The following is a 13,059-nucleotide window of genomic DNA, read 5'->3' as shown; positions in this document are numbered from 1 at the left end:
ATCACAGATACTGATAATTTGAGGATAAGAAAGTGATACTGAGTAATTTCAATATTGTGAACATCATAGTTTAATTTTAAAGTCTACCATACATACAGTTGGTTTTCTTTAAAGTTTACATTTCCAACCACCTCTCACTCTACCCCTCTGGATTTCCTATGACGTCACGGTGGAAGTGCGCGGAGAGGGGGGGGGCGGTGCTCAACGTACCTTATAGTATTCGTTTTACCTTGCTTCATTGACATTTTGACTTGCACACGTACACAGCGATCCGCGCGTTGTGTTACCAGCAGCCACTACATACATTTATTAGAATAAATCATTGGTTACTATGGCCTTCAGTTCTCACTGCTTTAGTATACGTAAGGTCATTTATATATATATATTTTTTTAGACAGGCCTCATAAGGAACAGGTTAAAGTCTTGCTTGAGGCGGTGCAGGACGGAAGACACAATAATAATAATAAATAATAATAATAATAATAATAATAATAATAATAATAATAATAATAATAATAATAATAATAATAATGATAATAATAAAAACAGGACTGTCCTCCCTAAAGAAGTACGTCTGTCCACCCTGTTTTTATCCCCTTATATACTATTCGCTGATGCCGTCAATACTGCTCATTTATGCGGAGCGCCACAGTCATTTATTCATTACCGTAAATGGCTCGGACGTCGGGAACGTACTTCCCGATTGTATATCTCCTCCCTCCCCTCTCACACCTCCACACAACCTATATATAGGATCGCATTATTCTTAAAATGATTGCAATGCAACGAATGCAGTGTAATTAAAATACAATTCCAATTTCTTAATACAATGCGAATAAAAGTCAACGTTAAGTATAGCACAAGACAGTTTCACACACATAATTTTTAGAATTTTTGCAATACTCATGCAAGGTCGTGACAATGGCAGATATGAAACATGTCATCATAGTCACATCATAGCCTTAAACTGATATCTCGAGAGAACCATCAAGGAAATTTTTTTGTGGACGGGCATTTTTTTTTTTTTTTTTTTTTGCAAAAATAAGGTCCTAGTTATGTGACCGCTTAAATTTGCTTGTGTGCAAAATTTTCCTTCTTTGCAAAGTATGTGCACACCCATGCGAGTCATTATACTGACCAGTTAAACAAATGCACAATATTTTAAGTGTGTATCATTACCTTCACCAAGGAAGCTATGTTTTTACCAGCGTTTAACACTTATGAAAAGTTATACACATATTTCGATTAAACTTTGGGGAAAGTCGGGTATTGGGGCAGATCCAGATTTGCTGGAACAGGGTTTTTCGAATTTGCAACCCTGGCATTTATAGACTGTATCCAAGTTTTATGAAATGTATACAAAGTGGGTTCTATCATTTGTAATGTGGGAAAAATTATCTTTATTTTGTGACCCTGATGTTAGTAGAGGTATGTCCTCTCCAATTACCTTTTAAATTTGGCTTTCCTTAAACAAAACAAATCATGAGGCATATATTTTAATTCTATATTTTTTATTTCAAGAGTTCTTTGTGACAACAATGACAGAACTGACAAAAATATTTAATATGCATTTTATATTTATCTGACTAGTACAAAATGAAGTAAAAAAAATAAAAAATAATAACACTGATGACTGGTTACCTTTATTTAAACTTTATAATTTTGCAAATAGCTACAAAAACACAAAATACATCCATTACTAATTCTCAGCTTGTTTATTTATAGCTTCTATCTATTTCTTCTCTCTTCTGTCTTTCACATTTCCCCACTCCTTATACATATCATCTAAATTTATTGAATTTCTATATATTTGGTAGCTTTTCACTTTTATAAGCATATCCAAATGGCATTTCCCTAAACGGTTTTTAAGTTTGTTTTTATTTGATTCATTAGACTAAAACATCACTCACAGTCTGCACTAGATGCAAGGAAGGTTCCTCCAATATTCATCAACTTTGACAAGTCACATAACTATTCATTCTTAAGAGCAAATACCAATATTTGTGTAATATATATAATTTTGGATTTAATGTTTTCTTGTAAAGAAAGTTTGAAATCATGAACCTAATTATTTCTGTATTATGAAGAAAAGGGACATGGATATGTTCACTACCAAGTGAGAAATCACAATGTGAAAGAGAGGAAACATCAAACACTGACCATTCTTATACCTCATCCTCTGGGAATCTCTCCTGCAAATGGGTGCAGCAGCAGTTTTCATTCATCATTTCCACTTCACACCCTTTGCTTCCTTTCAATCTGACATGGTGCAGCACTTCTTAGCAATTTTTTTTTACTTAAAGAATGTTTTTATACTGTCAAATTTCAAATGGTTACAGATTACTGACCATGTCTGTGTGCACTATTTACCAAAGCTCAGCTACCTATTTTTTCAACAGTATTCTCTTTGGTTATGTTGTTATTCTTGAAGAGTAGGTCTTTGTAGGAAAATCTACTGATTTCTTTTTCTTTTCCTAATACAATTTGATACATGAAAAAAAACTGGAATCGTATCAAGTATTCACAATTATCAGGCCACCAGGACTATTATATTTGGACGGTGAAACTGATACATGCTTCTTGATTTAATTCACTCAACTGAGCAAGTACTGGTGATGAATAACCATCACAGCACAATCTCAAAACTACACATGAAATTAAGAAATTGCACACTTATTTTAAAGGTAATTGACAGATTCTCAAAATCACAATTTTCTCGTTTTGAATTATAAAATCACACAATCAAATTATTTAATTGAAAAAAAAAAAAATCAATTTCATCTTGAATACCTTGTGTGCACATGTTTTTTTTCCCCTTTGTGCATTTGTTGTAAAGCATGTGTGCATGCCTACAGGCACACAGCTTTTAGGGTACATCATTCATTGCACAGATCTAGAATTTTTAACAAGTGTGAGTCACCATGTGACATTTGAGAGACCTCTTTTGTGAGAAAGCTGAACCACACAGGTCACACTGGAAAGGCTTCTCTCCTGTGTGGGTCCTCATATGCTGTGTGAGAGAATGCTTTAGTGAAAAAGCAGAATTGCACTGGTCACACTGGAAAGGCTTCTCTCCTGTGTGGGTCCTCATATGCTGTGTGAGAGAATGCTTTAATGAAAAAGCAGAATCGCACTGGTCACAATGGAAAGGCTTCTCTCCTGTGTGGGTCCTCATATGCTGTGTGAGGGAAACCTTTTGCGAGAAAGCAGAATCACACAGAGCACACTGGAAAGGCTTCTCTCCAGTGTGGGTCCTCATATGTCTTGTGAAATAACCCTTTACTGAGAAAGCAGAATCACACAGAGCACACTGGAAAGGCTTCTCTCCTGTGTGGGTGCTCATATGCTGTGTGAGGGAAACCTTTAGTGAGAAAGCAGAATCACAAAGGTCACACTGGAAAGGCTTCTCTCCTGTGTGGGTCCTCATATGCTTTGTAAGATTACTCTTTACTGAAAAAGCAGAATTGCAGAGGTCACACTGGAAAGGCTTCTCACCTGTGTGGGTCCTCATATGCTCTCTGAGATGACCCTTTTGTGAAAAAGCAGAATCACACAGGTCACATTGGAAAGGCTTCTCTCCTGTGTGGGTCCTCATATGCTTTGTGAGATTACTCTTTACTGAAAAAGCAGAATTGCAGAAGTCACACTTGAAAGGCTTCTTGCCTGTGTGGGTCCTCATATGCTCTCTGAGATGACCCTTTTGTGAAAAAGCAGAATCACACAGGTCACACCGGAAAGGCTTCTCTCCTGTGTGGGTACTCATATGCAATGTGAGAGGACCCTGTAGTGAAAAAGCAGAATCACACAGGTCACAATGGAAACGCTTCTTTCCTGTGTGGGTCCTCTTATGCGATGTGAAATAACCCTTTTGTGAAAAAGCAGAATCACACAGGTCACACTGGAAAGGCTTCTCTCCTGTGTGGGTCCTCATATGCTTTGTGAGACCATCCTTTTTTGAGAAAGCAGAATCACACAGGTCACACTGGAAGGGCTTTCTCCTGTGTGGGTCATCACATGACCTTTGAGATGACTTTTGTTCCATTTGAGATCACCCTTTTCTGTGAAAGCAGAATCCCACAGGTCACTTTGGAAAGGCTTCTCTTTAGTATGGTTCATCAAACGATATCTAAGATGATTTGTAATATAGCTGTTTTGCAGATGTAACACTGGGTCCTTATCATCATATTACATGTATGGAATCTACGGATAGCTCTTCCAAAGAAATGGTGATAGGTACCCTCATCCTGGAAAAAAAAAAAAAAAAATGATAATAATAATAATGATACACTGTAATAGGGTGGTGGATATTTCATACACATAGAATTTCATACTCAAGTCCCTTTGTACCTAAACAAAGGCCTTGTAGTTGCCATCACCTAAGATAGAATAGATAGAAACACAAACAAATGTGCTATGAAATATTGCATTCTACTTTTTCATTAAAAATAAGCTAAAAATCATCCAAAGCCTACATGCATACTCACCCCACTATGACTCGAATGACTCAAATTTTGTTCTAGGTTTTTCCTCAAGTCACGAGATTTGGAAATGGAGAATGACCTAACAGCTGCCACAGCAGTCATATTTTGATATAACTATAACATTTCATGTTTGGGCTCATAAGAACTGAATCTAAATATGACCTACTCTAGGAAGGCTTATTCAGTTCATGTCACTCATCTGACTCATATAAGTGATGCAAGTCACATCCCTTTGGATACACTGGTAAATAGTGTACCTGTGTTATTAAGTACACCATAATAAACATGGTTGAGCTAAGAAATTGTAGAGGTGTTTTCTATATTTTTCTCTTATCCCATTTAGTAAAATACCTGTTTGTCTAATAGAAAAAAATCAGATATACCTACTAAAACAATTTCAACCATCATGACATATTATTTGGTAAATAGAAATGCCAATGTGTCACATACAAATCATCACACATTAGAAAGTTTAGGAACAGAGTGCTTTAGGGCCCAGTCCTCTCCCCTACCTTTAACCTATGCATGATATACCCACATACCACACCTCATATACAAATCTTTTCCTGCACAGATAATTACATTACACCATAACACACATAGCCAAAGAAATACAATTGACATACCTACACATTCAACACCTGTCTCATCACAAATACACTCAAAATAACCTCAACCAAATCCACAGCCATACTTCCCACCAACTGGATAGCAGAACACAAATACATACCACACCTCTTTATCAACATCACTCTTATACCACACAAAAATGCACCCAAGATTCTTGGACTTAACATCTGATACATTCATGTCATTCAAGCAACACATCACAAACATAAACAAAATGCACACCTAGACTCAACACGCTTAAATCACTTGCAGGTACAGCCAAACCTTGCTTAACAAGCACCTCACATAACAAGTAAAATTTTAAGAAAATTTTGACTTGCTTAATGAGTGACATTTCACTTAATGAGTGACGTTTATTGATTTGCATGCCCAACGTGACGGCTCCTTTCTACCTAGCTAGCCATGAATCATGGGGAGCACCTTCTTGTGACTTGTGTTTAGCTCATTCCTGTCTGTTTCTCGGCCAATGTTGCCACTGCTTGAATTTTTTTTTCCTATATCTTAGATTTTTTTATATTGACTCTGGAGTCTTGATTTTTTCCTTAAAATCCAGTAAATCTTGTAGTTTTCAAGTAACTTAGTTGATGAATGCATAAAAAATATCCAGCATTACACCCTCAGCAAATTCAATAGTAAAACCATGACTATCCAGCATTTTGGACTACTCTAGGACACTCTTCTATGGCATTTTTGTAGTACATGACGCATTCTTGAATTATGCCTATTTTCTTTCTAGCCAATCATATGTAACCATGAGTATCACAGGGCTCTCTGCCAATCAACATTTATCCTGTGGGGCAGTGACTCCTGCCTTTAGTTTGAATACAAGAGGCTATAATGCTAGGTTATGCATGTTTGGGATTGGGTGGGCTACATTAAGTTTGGTTTAGTTTGTTAGATTAGAATTACCCACTCATCTTTTACTTCCCCACCCAAAACCCCTGATTCCCAGCTCCTAGTCTCTCGCTCCCAAAATTGTGAAGGGAGAGGGAGTGGTATACCTTGAAAATGAGGCATTTCTAACAGAAATTCCATAGAACCAGAGTTGTGGAATCTTCCACAACAGTATAAAACACTCTTTCTATTTAGAAAAATTGAATACTTTGCTGGTATAATTGTAGGGTGGGAATGTGTAACTCAAAAATGAGACATTTGACAAAAACATCATGGAAGAAAAGTGTCATAGAATTGTCATATAATCAGTATCACTTTCCCTAGTAAAGACTTAAAAAAAGAAAAAAAAAAAAATGGGTAACATTTGTTCTTTCTCTATATCAGTTGTGTACAGGTTCTTACTCCTTTCAATTTCATCTTCAAGATCAGGAATGTTAGTTGTAGTCTTCAGCTTACTCTTGACATACTTCCAAAATTTCTTAAGATCCTTTTTTGCTTCTTGTGCTACACAATTTTCTATCTGCAATTATTACATAGCAATTTCTTAACTTTATTTTGCTGCTTCATGTATTCCTTATATTTGTTATGATATCTAATTTCCATGTATCTTTGCCAACATCTGTGTTTCTTATATCTTCTATATTATGTCTAAATTAGATTTGTCTTTCATTCCTGAAAGTTCAGAGAATACTTTAGTTGGTGTGTCCCTTGTCACTGTTTCTTTGATTTTCTCCTTGAACAGCAGCCACTGATGTTCTAAGCCATCCGCTTCCCTAATCTGGTGTACCCATTCTTCTGACAGATAAGTCTTCATGGCAGAGCAGTCATCTTTGTCATGTAGGTATGTTGTACAAATATTTTGATATCATTTAGTTTAGCAGTTGTAGGTAATCTCTAGCACATTATGGTCGCTCTTGCCTAGTGGTGCTGTAATCTCAACACCATCTACCATATTTTTTTATTTGTAATTACAAGATCTAGCAAGCTTGGTATATTTGTTCTTCTGCTCCTTGTAGCTTTTTTGACATGTTGATATAAATATGCATCCCATAAGGCCTTCACAAAACGAAATTCACTAGTGTGTTCTCCCCTTGGTGTGGTCCAATCTTCCCAGTTAATCCTTAGATAACTAAAGTCCCCTATTGGAAGAATGTAAGAATACTCAGTATTTGCTAGTCCTATTAACATTTGCATCAGACTTTCTTCACCTTCATTGGTAATTGCAGGACTCTTGTATATTACATCGATCAAAAGGTTATCGCCATCTCTAAACTGTGTACTGGCCCATAGTGATTCATGGAATTGTATTGTATCAGTCTTTTGCATAGATATAATATTTTACATACATAATAACCCCTTTACTCATTCCCTGTGTAAGGTCTTGCTTTAGCAATTCATTTGAATTTTAGCTTTAGTCAATTTAGATCTTGTAATCTTAAGTTTCACTTCCACTATTGCTATTATATCTGTTGTTTTTTTTCTTGTTTTTCTTAACTTAGTTTCTCCATTTTGTTTATCAATGATTCTGCATTTGTATACCAGAATAAAAATTTCTGTGTATTAGTTATCCTAAGTCTGATGCTTGATGATTTTGTTGTTGTTGTTGTTGTCGTTCCCTAGACTGTCTGTCCGAGCAGTCCCGTCTCCCCAAGGAAGGCCACAGCCGAAACTGGGTTTTCCCACAAATCCTTTATAGAGTGTATGTTGTGTTGTTTGCGTGCATGATTGTGTATAATGCAGTCTTCCATTATGTGTTGTATGGTATGGTGGGCAGCTGTTCACAACACGGTCGTCCAGCCTCTTCTGGTAGCTTAGAAGTGCTGGGTGGTGACCGCATCGCAGTCTGGCCAAGTGGACTCTGTCCTTTCGTGGGAGAGAGGATTCAGAAGGGTGGATATCAGGGGGTCTGGCATGCAGCAGTGTGTTGTTTTTCAGTGTGTTAATGGAGCGGTGAGTGATATGATTATGAATATGTTTCCGGAGGCTGGTATTTGGTGGTTGTGGAGGAAGAGAAGAGAGTATCTGTGCGTAATAAAGGTCTTTGGGTGTAGTTTTAATGTTTCTTGGTGTGTGTGGGTGTTCTGCTATGTAGTGTAGCGGGTGTGATGTGTTTGTGGTGGCTGCAGCAAGTGTTTGTGTGCCTCTCATGTCGAGGTGGTCCTTGACTTTGAGGACTTTTGTTTCATGGTGTAAATGGTCTGTAGGTGATGTAATTGTGCAGCCTGTAATTGTTTTTAGGGCTTTGTTTTGTATGATTTGAAGGGTGTTGTGGTGTGTCTCACTGAGATTAGGAGCCCATGCAGGACTCGCATAATTCATCACTGAGCGTATGCATTGTTTGTATATTGTTATATTAGTTTCTTTGTTTTGTCCAAATGTTGTTCCTGTGATTGACTTAAGTGCGTTAAGTCTAGGTGTGCATTTGTTTTTTATGTTTGTGAGGTGTTGTTTGAAAGACATGGATGTATCGTATGTTACACCAAGAATTTTCGGTGTGTTTGTGTGTGGTATTAGAGTGTTGTTGATGTAGAGATGAGGTATGTATTTGTGTTCTTTTGTCCAGTTGGTGAGAAGTGTTGCCGTAGATTTGGTTGGAGCTATTTTGAGTCTGTTTGTGGTTTGTGATGATTTTGTTGTTAGGTTTGGTGCTTCCTGTTTTTGTTTTTTTATCCACATGTATCCTGGAGGCCCTTGTACTCTGCACAAAATATTTCCTGATGCATCATTAACTTCCCGCCCTTTGTCCTGCTCTACCAGATCCTTTAGTTCAGCTCTCTGACCAGGAGACAAGTCTTGTTGCTTATATATTTTACTGTATTCTTCCATTTCTGTAGCCATTTTCAAATTTCTTTGTACCTCGATCTTTGTTCTTAGACTTTCAAAACCAACAAGTAATGGACATGATTTTATCTAGGCTGCAGTTTCATTTCCACTCTTCTTTCCCAAGTGGAATGCTGTTAGAATATTGTTATTACTGATGCTCATCCATATACCAATGCAACACATTTCCACTATAAATTTCCTGTCTTCCTCAGATCCATTTTTACCATCGTCATCTCTACTTTCTGGCACACCATACATTATAGGATTGCATTTCCTGGATTCCTAATCCCTGAATATCTTGATTGATTCTTGTACACTATGGCTTACAGATACTTCTTGATTTTGTCCACTACCTGCATGGATTGCACTGCCTACTTTTTTGTTCCAGTTCCTCATTTCTTTTAATCATCAATTACTTATCATGTAATCTTTTGTCCACTTCCTCCATTTTCTTTCTTTCTTTTTTTATAATTTTTTTGGCTAACCTTGATTCTGAAAGTTTGGCAACACCTTTTTTGTTATTTCAGGGACAGCATGTTCCAGTATTTTCTTATTAATACACTGTACATTATTTTTATTAACTTTAGTGTTAATTATTTCAGTAATACCTTCAAGTTGTTCCTTTACTTCTTGTTCAAACCTAGCTTGTCTCTCAAGTAGTTTAACTTGCTTCACTACTAGGGTCTTAACTGCTTGATGTATATTCCCATATCCTATTTTACATTGAGTACAGTGCCAATTCATTTGATCCCCAACCTTGTTCTCTATCTTTGTGATGGCCTCTTACGTATGAAAAACAGAAAATTATCAGCATCAAGAGATCTTTCTTGCTCATTGTTTGTCCTCCAATATGGCAGCATATTTATGACTATGTCACTCACAGCGGTCAATAGGTCAAATTACCTGAATCCAGTATCTAAGATTACAATAGGGAACGTATAATGGAAATTTTCAACGCATCCACACCTCAACAATATAGCAATAGAAAGTCAAATATCAGGTTTGTAAACTATGATACATCGACATAATATATGTTTCTCTGGGCAGAAATCGATAACAGAAAAAGATGCCAAAAATGGTACACTATTGAATGGAGCTGTGACGAGTACTTGAGACACTATCCTTATTTTGATAGATGAGGCAGTAAAAGAAATTAAAGTATGATAACTTCATCTAACCTAACCTGCATTTAGTAATATGGTACCTGTAATGCTAGAGGTCATCAGGGTTGTCATCATGAGGGATGTTGACAGCCGGTTTTAACATCCAATGAGACCGTAGGGTGTTGAGGAGCTTCACAGCTTCAAGAAAAGCATGAAGCTCAGCTCCATAGAATGGTTTCAAAAATATGATGTCACTTGGAGTGGAAGAACACCCAGTACATAATGTAGTCATCACCATCATCAAACTGACATTGACGGGACTGGGCAGATGACAACAAAGCATCTCAAACCTATTGTCACAGCTCCATTCAGTAGTGTATTTGCTTTTAGCAAGGTTTTTTGTTATTTATATTCACCAAGAAAATTATGTATTATGTTGATAGATTATAATTTACAAGATTTATTTTTAATTTTCTATTGCTATGTCATTTTGATGTGCACTTCTAAAAATAAACCAGTATAACTACTCATAGTATAATGCAATAATATGACATGGACTTCTAGTGTATATAAAGATTTTAATTGCAAGGATATTATAATCAATGCATGCTAAATTCAGAGTGAAATTCATCAATTATTTTCAGACAGAGTAAGACAAGATGGAGCTCCATCCCCTAATAAGAATGTAATAACTATGTAAGCAAACACTATACACATGTTGATAAATATAAAAATGATTGCCAGTCTCAGTTTACATTTCTAATCGCTACTGGCATTAAATTGTGGTATTTATATATAATATATAGGTACGCGCGAATCCACGCGCGGCGCCACTGTCGACCATGTACTTTACATCGCCATTTTTTGCGGCCCACTAGCTTTTGTTTAGGTTTGTTTGAATGCTTGCCGCGTTCAGTGTATGCGTAAGATATTCAAATCACCTTGTTGTTTTGCAAGTGTATGCCCAATTCTTGAAATAGTAACAATTTTTCAGCGATTTAAACGGAAATTTGGTTATCAAACTCGGCAACATAGTTTTCCAAGTAAGAATATTAAGGTAAGGCACTAATACACATTATGTTAATTTAGATAAACATGTTTATCAACCTATTTTCTCCCGGAAATGAGAAGCTTAAGATCGTTAATCACTTGATGTTTGAGCTCAGGGGCATCACATGTAGGCATATAGTCATGCGGGAAACCATGCGCGGCACCCTATCGCCATCTTTTGTGCCCCGTTGGATTTTTTTTTTTTTTTTTTTTTTGCTTAGTTTGAATGCTTGGCGTGTTCAGCACATTCGCTGGGTATCAAAATTATCTTGTTGTTAAACAAGTTTATGCCCAGTTCTTCAAAACTTTACTAATTCTTGCCGATTTCAACGCAATTTTTTATATTAGCCTTGGCAAATTAGTTTTCCGAGTAAAGGTGTAAAGGCAAGAAACTAAATCATATAATATTTAATGTAATAATGTTGTTTATTAGCCTCTATTCTACCGGATATAAACAACTTTGAAATCGTTGGTAATAGCGCAGTTGTGCAATCTAAGTTTCTTGAAGCTTAGATGCCTATTTGACATATTGTTGCCATGGCAACGTGATAGATGTCAGTAAGAATGGTGTAAGAGGAAAGTCCTGCATTGTTTTTGACATGCTCAGGATATTTTTGGACCCATAAAACCTCTACATGCCAAGTTGCATGTCAGTTGGGCCAGGGGTTTGGGTTTAGATTTTATTGATTATTTCTAAATTGACAACAGTTACCATGGCAACGTGATAGGTGTTAGTAAGAATGTGTATCAGAAGAAGGTCCTGCAATGTTACTGACATGCTCAGGTGTTTTATTGACCCATAGAACCTAGAAATGCCAAGTTGCATGTCAGTTGGGCCAGGGGTTTGGATTTTATTTATGATAATCTGAAAATTGACAACTTCATGGTTGCCATGAAAAGGCAAATATGGTATGATGGAGATGTCTTGCATTGTTTTTGACATACTCATGTGATTTGTTGATCCTTAAAATCCAAGTATTCCGAATTTTAATAAAATTGGACCTAGAGTTAATGTGTATTTCTTTACCGAAATCTTTACAAATGACCACCCTTAATTCTAACATTTTGCTATGGTGAAGTCCAGCCAAAAATGTGGGCTAAAAAAATAATTCAAAAAATCGTATCTCACTTATTTTTCATGCTATTTCAAAAATTTAAAAAGCATTTTGTTTCTAATAAAATTGCCTTTCATATGCAACAATAATTTAAGAGTTTAAAAAAAAATGAAAATTTTGTGCCCTTACCTTTATATAGGACTCAAAATTATATGAGGTAGCCAATGATAGGTAAAAATTGCAACTATGAGACCAGTGAAAAATCTTAATATACAAAATTTTTTGCCAATTTCAATTGACTAAAAATCTATAACAACATTACTATTAATTAACAATATTTACATATGGAGTTCAGAATACCTGACCTAATCGCTCGATAAATACAAAAATGTTTGCCCCTTTTTTTTTTTTCCCAACAGCTACTGATATCTGAAATACAATACACTCAGAGTGATAAGGGCTAGTCAGCTATATGGGTAATTACTGCTGTGAAACTGGCAAACATCTTGTTAATACCCACACGTTTACCACTGTCTGTTCAGAATCCCAAATACAATGCCAAACGGGAATTGAAGTGTAACAAATGTGAGCACACTATGGTACTAAGCTACCTTACCCTTAAATAACTGCACTTACAAATTCAAGAAGAAGGCACACTTATTTGGCCTGTGCAAAGCACAACCACGTAAACAGAATCTTCAAACAGCTGAGAAGGTGATAGCTCAAGTCTCGACGGGTTATGCTGTCACATGTAAACAAACATAGGGCGAAGATGTAGGTTTTATATGTGTGCGACACCGTCCCTTTATTCACTGCTACGTCGTGACTCTTCCTCATCTTCTTCATTCACCACACGCCAAAGATAGATAGATAGACTTCATTTGGCAATGAATCAATGTACATGAAGTGCAAATAATGACAAGAACACATAGTTCGGAATAATAAATGCAAATTGCCGAGGATAACACAAAAAGCATGCACGCTTATTTCCATTGTGGTCCTCATCAGAGATTGTTATTCTAC

General features: G+C 36.3%; 1 protein-coding gene across 2 annotated transcripts; it reads right to left on the bottom strand.

The window, feature by feature from the left end:
* Positions 1 to 1,402: 1,402 nt before the first annotated feature.
* LOC143031744 (uncharacterized) lies at positions 1,403 to 12,799 on the bottom strand. 2 transcript variants are annotated; one of them, XM_076195973.1, is made up of 2 exons: positions 12,673 to 12,799; positions 1,403 to 4,244 (listed from the first exon to the last, which is right to left on the bottom strand). In XM_076195973.1, the coding sequence occupies exon 2, from the start codon at positions 4,040 to 4,042 to the stop codon at positions 2,903 to 2,905; it is 1,140 nt and encodes a 379-aa protein (XP_076052088.1). In that variant the 5' UTR covers positions 4,043 to 4,244; positions 12,673 to 12,799; the 3' UTR covers positions 1,403 to 2,902. The 2 variants fall into 2 exon arrangements, with proteins under 2 accessions (XP_076052088.1, XP_076052089.1); XM_076195974.1 differs by lacking the exon at positions 12,673 to 12,799 and adding an exon at positions 10,033 to 10,265.
* Between the last annotated feature and the right edge of the window lie 260 nt (positions 12,800 to 13,059).

Source organism: Oratosquilla oratoria, chromosome 12 (assembly GCF_046742065.1).
Source record: "Oratosquilla oratoria isolate Oo_2021 chromosome 12, ASM4674206v1, whole genome shotgun sequence".
Lineage (NCBI taxonomy): Eukaryota > Metazoa > Arthropoda > Malacostraca > Stomatopoda > Squillidae > Oratosquilla > Oratosquilla oratoria.
The sequence above is the reverse complement of the archived record's forward strand: the minus strand, read 5'-3'. Positions and strand labels throughout refer to the sequence as shown.